At 50.3% G+C, this 14730-nt stretch overlaps 1 protein-coding gene across 1 annotated transcript; it reads left to right on the top strand.

The window, feature by feature from the left end:
- Window positions 1-3367: 3367 nt before the first annotated feature.
- On the top strand, window positions 3368-5910 carry RD3 (RD3 regulator of GUCY2D). The gene is made up of 2 exons (XM_070397290.1): window positions 3368-3663; window positions 5613-5910. Exons 1-2 carry the CDS (start codon window positions 3368-3370, stop codon window positions 5908-5910), a joined length of 594 nt encoding a protein of 197 aa, XP_070253391.1.
- The last annotated feature ends 8820 nt before the right edge of the window (window positions 5911-14730 follow it).

Genomic DNA, 14730 nt, shown 5'->3' on the forward strand with positions numbered 1-14730 from the left:
TGAGATCCGAAATCCCTTCCCAGACAGTCGCCTGCCCACTTCCTGAGTCTGAGCAGGTGTCCTCTGCGGGCCCAGTCCCCGAGGGTGGCATCACCAGTGTGGACCAGCCTGAGGGGATCAAAGGGGAAGCTGTTGGTAGGGTCGTGGGTGAGGCTTGGACGTGAAGGCTGGGGGGTCTCATGCATGTTTGCGAGGTCCCTCGGGGTGTGAGAAGGGGAGGGGGGCAGGCTGAGGGCCGGGAGCTGGCTCAGCCCACACTGCCACATGCCAGCGAAGAACTCTAAGGAGGCCAAATATCCTCAGTTCAAACCTGACCCTCCAAGGTGCTCTAAAGGTATATTGACAAGGAAGAAAGACATGCCTATTTTATTTCATAAGTGTCTAGGCAGAGGGAGGGACACCGATGAAGACAGGGAGCTGTGGAATGGCCCAGCACAGTCCCTAGTCCCTGCAGGCACTGTTGACCCATGCGTATTTGGAGTACCCTTCAGTGGGGTGAATGAACCCTCAAAATGACACCTTTTGGTGCTAGGCATCAACCTGACCCAAGTACTGTATTTATTTGGCATTGAAATACTCATCATTTTTTATTTACTTTAATTTTTTAAAAATCTTTATTGTTGAAAGTGTTACATAGGTCTTGCTTTTCCCCCCATTAACCTCTTCCAGCCTGCTTCCACCCTCCCCCTCCCCTCACCGCCAGGCCCTCACCACCCCATGGCCTGTGTCCACAGGTGATGTATACATGCATACAAGTTCATCGGTTAACCTCTTCCCACCCACCCTCCCCTGCCTTCCCTCTGAGGTTCAACAGCCTGTTCCTGCTTCCATACTCTGGCTGACCCATGTATTTTAAAACACAGGCGCTCCAGGAAGGGTAGTATGTCATACAAGGCCTCCCTCTGCCTGAAGCGATCGAATCCCTTGGCCTTTGGCAGAGGCCCCTGGTGCTCAGGACGGCCCACGGCCCGCCCCATCGGCCCCCTTCCCCATGCTCCTGCCCAGCCTCGGTATTCTGAACACACGGAGTGGCTAAGGACTGAGCAGAGGAGGCCCTAACTGCCTGGACCCCAAGAGGAGGGTCTGACGGTCAGTCTTTCCCTCCCGCCTCCCAGGGAGGACTCAGGGTGGAATCTGAGGCCCCCTCGGGTGATAGGCTCAGGCTGCGTGGAGGGGAACAGTTTTTAGATTTCCTAATTTTGATGATTGCTAAGGGAACTGGCTGTTGAAGTCTCCACGGGTAAGGAGACAATTTGATTTGTGTCACTCCAGAAGGCGACTTCTACCCCGTAATCATGTTCCCATGTGTGTCTGATTCTCCAGCATGAACAACTCATGTCTGTGGGCTGAGCATTGTGGGTGCAGAGAGGTGGGAGGGCTGCCTAAAGCCTGTGTGTCCTCAGGAGGTGACAAAGGCTTCACGGCCAAGCTGTAGAGACTGAGCTCATGGAATCTCTTTACTCCGCACCAGGGGAGTCTGGGCAGGAAGAGGACAAATGGTTCCTGGAAGGGGAGCCCCCCTGGAGGGGAAAAGGCATAGAAAGGGGAGCTGGGGCACCTCGGAGATCCACTCAGATTTTAGTCCAGAAGTGGCACTTACCTTCACTGCTGTTGGGCACAAACCCTGACAGGGGCATGCCTGAAAGGGCAGCTCATCCACCCATTCACCCATTCACTCTTCACCCATGCATTCATTCACCCATGCATTCATTCACCTAGTCAGTCAGTCAGTCAGTCACCAAACCCATATTGAGCAGGACTGTGGGAATACAGTGGGGCCTTGACTTATGAGTTTAATTTGTTCCGTGACAGAGCTCGTAACTCAAATTACTCGTATGTCAAATCATTAAAGTGAACGAGTGAGACATGTGATGCTGGGCTGATGTTGTGGCGTTCACTGTGACGTCCGCTGCGCCAAATAGCGGTGGGGTATCTGAAGCTGGCTCGTAACCCGAATTTTAGCTCGCAACTCAAAGCAAAAAATCATATCTCAAAAAACTCGTTAGTCGGGACACTCGTAAGTCAAGGCCCCACTGTATGCTGATGGGTTAGGGCAGTGGTCGGCAAACTCATTAGTCAACAGAGCCAAATATCAACAGTACAACGATTGAAATTTCTTTTGAGAGCCAAATTTTTTAAACTTAAGCTATATAGGTAGGTACATTGTTATTAACTTAATTAGGGTACTCCTAAGGCTTAGGAAGAGCCACACTCAAGGGGCCAAAGAGCCGCGTGGGGTAGGGCCCTGCCTTCACACCTGATGCTCCTTGCAGACCAGGTTGGGGCCCTCCACCTGGGACCTTCTCCCTCAGTCCATGTGTCTGAGGCCGCACTCACCCTTCACCCCTCTCATCCACAAAGCCTTCTGTGGTCCCTTTCATCATCTGAGTCACTCCTTCCCTCCCCCCGCAGTACCCACTCTGTGCTTCACCAGCCGCGTCGACTTCTTTCCACTGATGTGATGGTTCTTACTCATCACGCCCTGCGTCACTGGAGAGCAGGGCCCCTGCACGGCCTGGTGTTCCAGGGCCTCTTCCAGATTCCTCCTCCTGCCTTGCTCCTTCTAACAGACGATGGGTCATCCAGGCCCCCTGGCCCCAGTCCTGGTAACCCCAGGCCCTGCCACAACAGCCACCCTCCCTGGAGCCTGCAGCCCAACAGCTGGGCCCCGTGCCAGGGCCAGGGTTACCTGAGGATGGCGGGCCCACAGTGGTCCTGCACAGATGTGCACACGGTGCTGGATTAGTGCTCCTGAATGAATGAATGAATGAAGGAAGGAAGGAATGAGGGGTAAATGAATAAATGAATGGAAGGTAAGTTGTGTCTTTTGCAGGATGATGTCAAGCCCATACTATTCTAAGCGTCCTTCAGCCACAGGCTGGGACATTTAGAAATTTCGAGTATTTTCCTGTTGGGTTGACATAGTATGTAAGCATCTGTATTGTGTGTGTGAATTTTTGCCCTTCAATAATAGGGATAAGATTGTGCTCAGCCATCCACAGTAGGTTTCCTTCTTTGTTTGGCGTCAGCAGGGATTCAGGAGGCAGTCTCTCTGGGCTCAGTCATCTGGATGTTTTAGGGATTACTATAACCATGGATGTATCTCACTTTTATGGGGTACTTAGAACATGCCACGTTTATTCACAACCGGTTCTCACAACAGCCCCATCTTGTCTTACAGAATTAGAAATGATTGCTCAGACGGGTTAAGCGACTTACTCCAGGCCACCCAGCTGTGAGGACTGAGCAGATCTTCTTACTGAGATCCCAGCTCTCCTCCCTCCTCCTTGCTCTTCCCACCCTAACCGGCAGAGGGGCCCAAGGAAGACACAGGCACTCTGCCCTGCCTCAGCAGGGCCAGGGGGCCATGTCCCTCATCCCGTGGCTCCGGTGGAACGAGGCCCTGCCCCGGCTGTCGTCCCGGAGCCCGGCTGAGATGGTGCTGGAGACACTCATGATGGAGCTGGCGGGGCAGATGCGCGAGGCCGAGAGGCAGCAGCGGGAGCGCAGCAGTGCGGGCAGGAAGATCTGCACCGGAGTGGACTACAGCTGGCTGGCCAGCCCGCCCCGGGCCACCTACGACCTCAGCCCTGGTGAGAGGCTGCAACTAGAGGATGTCTGCGCCAAGATCCCCCCGTCCTACTGTGGGCCCGCCATCCTCAGGTAACCCTGGCCCTGGCACGGGGCCCAGCTGTTGGGCTGCAGGCTCCAGGGAGGGTGGCTGTTGTGGCAGGGCCTGGGGTTACCAGGACTGGGGCCAGGGGGCCTGGATGACCCATCGTCTGTTAGAAGGAGCAAGGCAGGAGGAGGAATCTGGAAGAGGCCCTGGAACACCAGGCCGTGCTAGGGGTTCAGAGGGAGACAGGGTGGCTCCTGGGTCCAGGCTCATGAGTTTTGCTAGGAGAGAACCCCAGGCCTTTAACTTTCTCATCTCCCTGTCCTGATAGTTATTATCCTGTATTTTAACAAACTGGGTCCTTCTCCATTAGTTCATCTTCCACTCTACCTTCTTAGAGAGATTTTCCCAAATAACAGTTATTCTATTTCAAACTAGTGTGCCTAAGGGGTGTGTGTGTGTGTGTGTGTGTGTGTGTGTGTGTGTGTAAGGGGTTGCAGAGCCCTAGGGCACGGAACATTAAGAGCTTGGGTACAACAATATTCCTGAATATAAGTGTAACCTTAACAAAACCATGACCTACATAGTCCAGCATCAGATGGATTCCTGTTGAAGTCAAAGAAGCATTAGTCCAATTTCAAAAGTAACTCGGTTTCTTTATCTATCTGCATTTCTCAAACACTAGTAAAGAGATACAGATCCACAATAAAATATCTTAAAATCCACCCCCTGAGATCCCCAGAATCTCCTCTCCCCCATTTTTTTAAATATTATTTTTCTTATTGATTTCAGAGAGGAAGGGAAAGGGAGAGAGACAGAAACATCAATGATGAGAGAGAATCATTGATCAGCTGCCTCCTGCACGCCTCACACTGGAGATCAAGCCCGCAACCTGGGCATGTGCCCTGACTGGGAATGGAACCATGACCTCCTGGTTCATAGGTCAACGCTCAACCACTGAGCCGCACCGGCCGGGCTTCTCTCACCCATCTTTAACGAGTGTATCTATTGTATACCTTTTTCTCTGAAATGCCCCTTAAAAACTCTTCTCCAGTTCTGTCTACACGCCTCTGGATTTTGTTGTCTTTGTAACTCCCTCCCACTTCTTCCTCTGGGCTGAGAATCTTACTCTCTCCACTTTTCTGTACCATGGGGGCCCCCTCCCCCGAATGTATCTATTTCCAGGAGCATCCTGGGGACAGGGGCGGGGGTCAGTCTTGGGGGGCTGGTGCTGATGAGGGAATCTAACCTGGCAAAGCACACCTCATAAATGACGGGGACCCTGGGGACATACATATGGTGATGGTCCTGTCACATTGGCTGCCTCCTGTCCCTGCTGAGAGCTTGGAGCAGCCCTGACTCATACGGTGGAAGAACCCATGTAGTAAACGACGTGTAACTACCATTCATTCTTGAGACCCAGTGGAGACCCTTTAGGCAGAGGAACCAGCAGGGAGCCAGAGAACCCGGGGCTGGGGGCACATGTGAGACTCCCGGCTGGAGCACAGACGGGGACAGAGCGGGGGACCCGGTGTGCATGGGCCAACAGCCATGGGAGTGGTGGAAGGAAAACCTCAGGGCAGTGGCCGAACCGGACACACACTTCAGAGAGACCACTCCGGCCAGTGGGCGGAGAGTGGAGAATGGAGGGAGGGGGTGAGCCAGAAAGCCTCATATCCTGGGAGGTGAAAGCAGTGGGCTCCCGGCACCACACCGACGTGGATCACCGGGGCCAGTGTCAGGGTTTTCCACGTTAGCTCATTACACCCCAAAAAGGTGGCTGTGACCCCACTTTACAGGCGGGGAAGCTGAGACTCATGGAGGCCACAAGTGGCAGAGCTGGGATTCGAACTAGGGATGGGCTGGGGCAACAAGGAGGTGGGGTGACGCTGAGTTACTTCAGGAGAAGTGGGGGACTTGGGACTTGACCTTAGGGGGTGCACACGGAAGCCCCTGAGGCCAGGTGCCACCACCAGGTGACCGCCCCTCCCTGCAGGTTCCGGCAGCTGCTGGCGGAGCAGGAGCCCGAGGTGCGGGAGGTGTCTCGGCTCTTTCTCTCGGTGCTGCAGGAGGTGCTGGAGAGGACGAAGCAGGAGGAGGAGGCCCGCAGGCTGACCCGGCAGTGGAGCCTGCGGCCCCGTGGCGGCCTGGCCCTGGCCACCTTCAAGACCCGCGCGCGCATTGCTCCCTTCGCCAGCGACATCCCCACCATCTCGGAGGACGTGGAGCGGGATGCACGGCTCCCGCCCCGGACCTGGAGCATGCCCGAGTTCAGGGCACCCCAGGAGGACTGACCCCCTGCTCCTGCCCAGGGGCAAAGCTACCTGTCGGGGGGGGGGGGGGCATGAAAGGCCTGTGACATCCCAGGTCCTGGAACCTCCTGCCATGCAGCCATGGGCAGCCCCATCCCAAGGCACCCCTGTGAGATGGAGCAAGCCCCTTGCCCACCCAGCCCTCCCAGGGTCAGGGCTTGGAGCTGCCGCTGGGCCCCCTCCGTCCCCTGGGTCTCGGCAGACAGACCAGGGCCCCACCTTCTGCTTCTGGCCGGAAGAGGAAGAATTGCCCTGACTTTTTGCCAAGACCTGAGTCCTCACCCTGACTCCAGGGTTGTCCCTTCACCCCATCTCCCTGGGTAACGACGCGGGGCCTGTTGGGTGGTGTCCATTCCCTGCTGGTGACTGGTGGGTCCGCCACTGCAGGTGGGCCCCAGCCTCGTGGGCGAGCAGAGCCGGAAGCGGCCAGAGAGGTCACCGGGTCCCCTCTCCTGACTCTGAGTGAGGACACCGGGGCTCAGAGAAGGCCACGCTTCTCCCACCTTAAACAGATCCCTGTGGGTGGTGAGATTGTCCCTGTACACAGGCTCTGTCCCTGAGTCCTTGAGTCCTGGGCTATGATGGGACAGGTCCGAGGACTATGTCTGCACCTGCCTGTGGTCTGGCTTCTCTCTTACCTTGGCCTTGGCCTGGGGGGCTAAGCTGCTCCCCGAGAAAAGAGCTGGGGCAGAGGTCGGCTGCCGTCACCCCACCCCTGGGTGTCATCTCCTGGGCGGTGGCCAGTCCCCAGCAGCTCCTCCTAGAGCAGTGGTTCTCAACCTTCCTAATGCGGCGACCCTTTAATACAGTTCCTCATGTTGTGGTGACCCCCAACCATAAAATTATTTTCGTTGCTACTTCATAACTGTAATTTTGCTACTGTTATGAATCGTAACGTAAATATCTGGTATGCAGGATGTATTTTCATTGTTACAAATTGAACATAATTAAAGCATAGTGATTAATCACAAAAACAATATGTAATTATATATGTGTTTTCCGATGGTCTTAGGCAACCCCTGTGAAAGGGTCATTCGACCCCCAAAGGGGTCTCGACCCACAGGTTGAGAACCGCTGTCCTAGAGGCTCAGCTCCCCACTGGATGCTTTGGAGAGTCCGGGTATCTGACACCAGGGCCCCTTCTGAGTCTGGCCACGCCTGCCCTTCGGCCTCCCCAGAGCCCACGCCCCTCAGTGACCTCGAGGCACCTGAAATGCTGCAGGAGAGCCTCCCTACGGGTCAGAGCTTGATGATGGGCATGCGGAGTCTCCAGTGTGGGAATCACCCATAGTGAGTCCCCACACACTCTGGGCTGAAGTGGGGTGTGTGTGTGTGGTGGGGGGGAGTGTCTGCCCCCAATTATCCAGGCACTCAGAAAACCCAAGTGAAGCAAGTACCTCAGTTGCAAGCTCATCCCTGGCCCTGGTTGAGGCGTGTGCAGGAACCAATCTCTCTCTCTCTCTCCCAGTCCCTTCCACTCTTCCTAAAAATGAATGGAAAAATATCCTCTGGTGAGGATTAACAACAACAAAAATAAATAAATGAAAGATTTCTTTAAAAAAAAAGAAAATGTAAGTGAATCTTTTTTTTTGCTGCAAAAAGCTTTATTGTTCCATTTGGTCCAATGCCCAGGAGAGGGCTTCAGGGCAGTTAAAGGAATGGCTAGTAGTTTCGGGGAGAGGCTCAGGCACTAGGGGAGGCAGAGGTCCCCTCACAGGCCTCCGGGCTCCACAGGCCCCTAGTGGTGCTGGAGGCTGAGCCTTTCCTAGAGCCACTCGCCCGCCCAGCCTGGGGCCGCAGCCTGCGGAGGGAGCCAGGTGTGGCCCATCTTCTTGATGAGCTTCCCCTCCTCACCCGGAAGTGGCTCTGCAGGAAGTCAGAGCTGAGCGTCTGCGGGGGCAGAACCAGGGCCTGCAGGTCCACCAGGGCCTGGTCAGGTTCCTCCCCAAGGCCAGGCGGCCTCCCTGGCGCCCCGAGTTCTGCCCACTCATCTGGGGAGGCCTCAGCACGTCCTGGGGGAGAGTGCGGCCGCAGCGCTGGGTTTGCAACTTAAAGAGACACTTTGAACCCTCCTGCTGCTTCTCCGCCATCTCGCCCAGAGAGAGGTAGGTGTGGGCGGCCGCAGAGGCATGGGGGTAGGGGGGCCAGGCGGTGGACAGCAGCCTCCACCTCGGTGGAAAAATTCTGATGAATTTGGGAGCTCATGGTTGTTCGAATAAGGCGTTAAAGTAGAAAAAAACCGGTGTGTTGGCTGGTCTCGGAGGTGGTGCTGAAGGTGGTGCCTGGATAAGACGCTGGAGGGTGGCCAGAGGCTGGGAGAAGGGGCGTCCCTGGGTCTGTTCTGTGCAAACACTGTTGAAGCAAGAGGCAGCTCCGGACCACCAAGGGCACTATGCAGGTGAATCTCAATGTAAATAAAATGCCAGGGGAAGATAAGTCAGCAGGGAAAAAAATCCACATATTCCCTCACAAAGCTCAGTGGGAAAAAAACTTATTTTCACTCAAATCTGGTCAGAGAATCATAGGATGGTGAAAAACCTCTCACCCAACGCTCAAGATGGAGTTGATTTTCTCGTTCACATAACTGGTAAAAGTTAAGAATGACTTGAATAAAAATATACATCTTAAACGTCTTAGATATTTTAAGACATAAACTATGGCTCATTTAACTGCCCAATTTTTGATGAAGGTCCCAGCTTTGTTTGCTTTTGTGTGTGTGTGAGACACGTGTGGGTTGTCTGATGGAAGTGCTACAGTAAGTTGCATTGGGTTTTGTGTCTTTAATTATAACAGTAAGAACTGGTCCAAACAAGTTTTGGAAAAAACAGAAGAGAACCGTGGTAAGCAGATAACTCAGTTGGTAGGGGCAGAAGTTGTGGAAGAGAATTAGAAAAGGATCTACCAGCCTGGACCTTCCTGGGTGCCCTGGATGTGGGTCAGCAGGAGGAAATGGAGTGTCAGGGCCCACCCGGTGGGGGTCCAGAGGAGGCCAGTTAAGAGAATGTCTAATGTTTCCTCCTTCCCCAACCGCCCCCCCCCCCCCCCACATGTGCCTATTCTCCCCAAAGGAAAGGGAGACCTGAAGCCCTCAGTGTTGTGTTGCTTTTTAAGTTGAGGTAACTGACCATCCATGAAAGCCTTCCCCATCCACCTCAGTAAAACAGACGGAACCCACCAGCCTCAGGCTGTCCTGCTGCAGCGAATCCCAATCGGGAATCAAATCTGTGAGATTCAGGTTGTTAAAGGGAGTAATGATGTCCGCCTCAACTTCTAGTTTAAAAACCCCGTAACATATAAAAGAACAAAACAGCCGAAACTGGTTTGGCTCAGTGGATAGAGCGTCGGCCTGCGGACTGAAAGGTCCCAGGTTCGATTCCGGTCAAGGGCATGTACCTGGGTTGCGGGCACATCCTCAGTAGGAGATGTGCAGGAGGCAGCTGATCGATGTCTTCTCTCTCATCGATGTTTCTAACTCTCTATCTCTCTCCCTTCCTCTCTGTAAAAAATCAATAAAATATATTTTAAAATAAAAAATAAAAAAATAAAAGAACAAAACAGATGGAGAGGCCCCTAGTGAGTGTGTGATGGCAGCTGTTGGCTGTTGAAGGGGTAGAGGTTGGGGATGCTCAGAGACTTCCAGGATTATCTGTTTGCATGCAACTCACCACCACTGGCCACTAGAGGGAGCCAGTGGGGCTGGGCCACTCAGCGGTTAGATTTTATTTCACTTTGGGTTTTTGTTGTAAACATTTTCAAACAGCAAAATAGAGGGAAAGTGTAAGGAGCTCTCATATTCCCATCACCAGGGCTTAATAGTTATTAACATTTTACCATATTTGCTTTCTTTTTTGTGAAGTATTTTCAAATAAACCGCAGACAGCATGACACTGCACCCCTGAATACTTTAGTATGCACCGCAAAGGAATAAGGAAATTTATCTGTGTCACTACAATATCATTACTCCCAACAAAATTAACAGTGATTTCTTAAATATCATCTAATACGCAGTCCATATTCAAATTTCTCTATTCCCAACAAATGATTTTTGCAATTGTTTTTTTAATCCTCACCCGAGGATATGCCCATTGATGAGAGAGAGAGAGAGAGAGAGATTGGAGAAACATCGATTGCACCCCCCAGGTATGAGCCCTGACCAGGAATCGAACCTGCAACCTTTTGGTATACAGGACAACGCTCCAACCAATTGAGCCACCCAGCCAGGGCTGCAGTTAATTTCTTTGAATAAGAATCTAATCAATCCACACATTGACAAGAAAGTTTTGATCTGTTTTACTTTTGATCATACTGTGTTAATTTAATTCCACAATGAAGTGTTGTTTAAACTTAGAGCGCTTATGAAATATTAATATTAATATGCAGGAAGTTGCCCTAACTGGTTTGGCTCGGCCTGCGGACTGAAGGGTCCCAGGTTCTATTCCGGTCAAGGGCATGTACCTTGGTTGGGGGCATATCCCCAGTAGGGAGTGTGCAGGAGGCAGCTGATCGATGTTTCTAACTCTCTATCCCTCTCCCTTCCTCTCTGTGAAAAATCAATAAAATATATTTTAAAATATTTTTTAAAAATATGCAGGAGTTAATGGCTTCCTCTGTAAATTACTCAGATCCTTGTTGTGTTCATTTGATTAAAATTCTTTCAACAGCAACCAAGATTCTTTTTCGTTGTTGTTAATCCTCATCTGAGGATATTTTTTTCCTATTGATTTTTAGAGAGAGTGGAAGGGAGGGGGAGAGACAGAAAGAGAGAAACATCCGTGTGTGTGAGAGAGAGAGACATTGATTGGTTGCACGTGCCCAGACCAGAGCCGGGGATTGAGCCTGCAACCAAGGTACAGCACCTTGACTGGAATCGAACTAGGAACCCTTCAGTCCATGGGCCAACGCTCTATCCATTGTGCCAAACCGGCTAGGTCTGCAACCAAGATTCTTAATACCTTGAAGTAATGTTAAAAATTGATAGTGACAATACATCTAATTTGACTTCTCATTTGATTAAAATACTCTCCACCTCCATGTGTTTTATTTTCTCAAACATGCTTGCAAATAGCCAGCTAAAGCCTTCTCTTTTCCTGCTATTTAGAAACAAAACACTAAAATTTATATTAAAAAAACTTGGGGGAAATCTCAAGAATTCTAAGAGTGGCTAATGAAAAACGTGTAAGTATTTTTTTTTTATGCTATCATTCAACACATAATGACATGCCAGTCTGTGATAATATATTCACATGGCTTTCCAACAAAACATGATAGTTATTTCCAATTTTATTCATCAGCAAATCATTTTTACAGTTATTTTAAATTAATTTAGCACCTTGCATCATTTGTTAAATGGGGAAATTGGGAGTTGTTTCTTTTTTGTGAATATTATTACATATTGTATTGATACAAGCAGTTAGGCAGACATGAGCAGAGCAAGGATGATGGACCGGGTACAGAAGGCAAGCAAACCCCAGGTGCCTAATAATGGACAATCACTTGTAGGGCGGGACTTCACCCCCCAGGGTGACTTTTCCTCCCTAAGCAGATGGCTGGGCATGAGGTTTGGGCCCCTGACCTTTCCTCCCTGGAGATAATAGCGAGGCCTCAGTTGTATTTCAGGTCCAGGCCCAGTTAAGGAGCAAAACCAGCCACGGCTGAGGTCAGGACCAGCTGCATTGAATAATGACCCCCTGCCCTGGTGCTGGCCATTCAGTGGAGACCACAACCCTAAAAGGGCACACCTGGAAAACTACTGAATCTTCTAGTAAGATCTTCCCCTGGGAACTCGCCTAAAATCTCCACCCTTAAACCCTTAGGATGGAGGCCCCAATGCACTCTCCCTCCAGGGAGCACGCCCACCTTTCCTTTCCCACTCCCCACTCCCCTCCCCTCCTTTAGCTTCCTCCCTCCCGAGCTCCTAGGGCCCTTCCTTTACCTCTACAACTTGTTTCCTCAGCCCATTTCTTCTAGAAATTACTACTTCTACCTCTGTAAGTTGCCAAGTAAATGTGCTCTTACAGTTTGGGTCTTGCTCTGAATTCTTTCCTAGCCAGAACCTAAGGCTGCTGAACCCAGGTCCGGTCTGACCCCACAGGTCAGACACCCAGTGCCCTTCCCACAGCCTACAGCAGTATTAAGCTAGCATACTGTATGAGTAGGGGGCTCACCTAAAAGTAAAATCATTGACTACAGATCATGTCTTTTTCATAGTCAAGGGGAAAATAATTTTTTCAAGTTCCTCAACATGTCCAAGAGTTTTCTATTACTGAGAAGGGCATTCACAAGCCAACAGAGACCGCAGCATTTTCTAGCACATCTGAGTGCATGGCATTCCAGCTAGGAACAAAGGCAGCGTTCCCAAAGCCTGCGGTCAAAACTGGTGGTTCTCCAGCCCAGTCTCCCCTCCCGGCTAGGACTTGGTGCCAGTACAATTCCATTCCAGGAACAGGCTGTTCCTCCCACTAGGAGCTGAGTCCTGAGGCGAACAGCTTAGCAGCGGTTCTCAACCTGTGGGTCTCGACCCCTTTGGCGGTCGAACGAACCTTTCACAGGGGTCGCCTAAGACCATCCTGTATATCAGATATTTACATTACGATTCATAACAGTAGCAACATTACAGTTATGAAGTAGCAACGAAAATAATTTTATGGTTGGGTCACAACATGAGGAACTGTATTTAAAGGGCCAGAAGGTTGAGAACCACTGGCTTAGAGAGACCCTTGGGGCTGTGGGTCTCTCTGCTTGGCTCTCATTAAGTGTCCAGGCCCCAGAACACAGGGCAGAGGAGATACTGTTGGGTTAGCCTCTCCTTAGTAGAAAAGAAATTGAGCCACTAGGCCAGTGATGGCGAACCTTTTGAGCTCGGTGTGTCAGCATTTTGAAAAACCCTAACTTAACTCTGGTGCCGTGTCACATATAGAAATGTTTTGATATTTGCAACCATAGTAAAACAAAGATTTATATTTTTGATATTTATTTTATATATTTAAATGCCATTTAACAAAGAAAAATCAACCCAAAAAATGAGTTCGCCTGTCACCTCTGACACGCGTGTCATAGGTTCGCCATCACTGCACTAGGCAAAGAAACTGCTCCAAAGTGCAAAAGGGATGGGAGAAATACAACTTTTACCCAAAGAAGCCTGTCCATCAGGATTGATATGGACAGAAATGGCTTTGTCATCGAGAAAATTCCTCTAATTTTCACTACAGATGCAAGAAAAAAAAAAAGTCCGATCCCTTTCTGTCTGTGGCAGACAAGATGGGATGGGACAACACAGGAAAAGAAAAAAAATTCCTTTATTAATATTTGAATGGTCCTTTGCAATTTACAAAGTGCTTTCACCTGCAATGATCTCATTTGCTCTTGACCATGAGGTGAGATGCATTGTTTTGCCTTGGGTTACGAGCAAGTGGCCAGGCTGAACTTGAAAGCTAGGGTTCTTCCCACCAGCTGCACTGCTTCTTATTGCCAGATCTTTTTCTGCTCTCAGAATGGCCCCCCAAATCCTCATCACAGTGATGTAAATGTGGGTGGTTTTCTGTTCACTCCGTCCCCACTCCCAGCCATTCCGCTGTCTCCAATAGTTTGTGAAACCCTTAAGTGCAGGAACCAAGTCTTTGATCTCTGGGTCTCCACCTTCTGGGCACACAGTAGGTACTTTACAAATGTACCATCAGATGGATGCATATGGACACCAACTTGCAACTTACACAGGTCAGGGACAGAGTGAAGCTATGAGTGAACACAGGGGCATGTATGTATCGATCTGTATCATACATTACATTGTAAGTTCTGTGAGGCCAGGGCTTGATTTCAGTTGGTATTTCCCAAGATACACCTGACACATAGTAAGTGATCAGTACACTTCTTAGGAATTCATGCTTTCATTCATTCACTCATCAAATATTTACTGAGTGCCTCTGTGTGTAGTCACCATAAAGGGGATGGGCAGGGGTACGGGTATCTCTAAGTGTTTCAGACAGAGAACACAAAGCTGAGCTTTCAGCTCTTCTCTGAATCACTCTGGAAGGCTTCCTGGAGGAGGTAGGCTTTCCCAAGCGTGTTAGGGACAAAAATAGAATATTGGAGATTAGCTATTAGTTATAAGAAATATTAATCATGCTCTGTTAACAGTGATTGTTTTGTTCTGATTAAAGAAAGCACATTCTAACCTGGCTGGGAGTTGTATACATCCCCCCGCCCCATCCCCTCCCACACACCACCACCACCACCTGGAAGTCAACCTTGGACCTGGGAGTCAACTTTGGAATGTGGCCCATTCTCATCTGAGAACTGCCTGTTATCATGGAAAGATGAACCACCTTGTTGTCCAAAAAATGGAGTCCCATGGGGAACCCAGCCCAAACTGCATGTAATCTATAACCATTATACCCATTTTTATTCCTTTTGCCTACTTCCCCATGCAGTCTTTGTCCTACTCAATATAAGCAACTGGCTTATGGGGGGTGGAGAGCAGATTTTTATGGATGACCTGCTGCTCTCCCATCGTGTTGGCATTATTGGAATAAACACTCATATGTGATTCAACCCTCTCTGCTTAATTGGCTCAAGTAGTGACAGGCAGCCGGGACCCATTGATTGTAGTTTCAGAATGTGTGAAAGGCTACTTCAGGCTTGGCCCATAAAAGCTTCTCAAAGCAATGTAATTTTAGCTTCTCCATTGTACGTGGAGCAGGGACAGAGCTAGGCTTCTGTTTTTGTTTTTAGAGAGAGTAGAAGGGAGGGAAAGAGAAATATCAATGTGAGAGACACACATTGATTGGTAACTCAGGCACGTTGATT

This window comes from Myotis yumanensis, unplaced genomic scaffold (genome assembly GCF_028538775.1).
Source record: "Myotis yumanensis isolate MYYU_CA2020_CCGP unplaced genomic scaffold, mMyoYum1.0.hap1 SCAF_17, whole genome shotgun sequence".
Classification (NCBI taxonomy): domain Eukaryota; kingdom Metazoa; phylum Chordata; class Mammalia; order Chiroptera; family Vespertilionidae; genus Myotis; species Myotis yumanensis.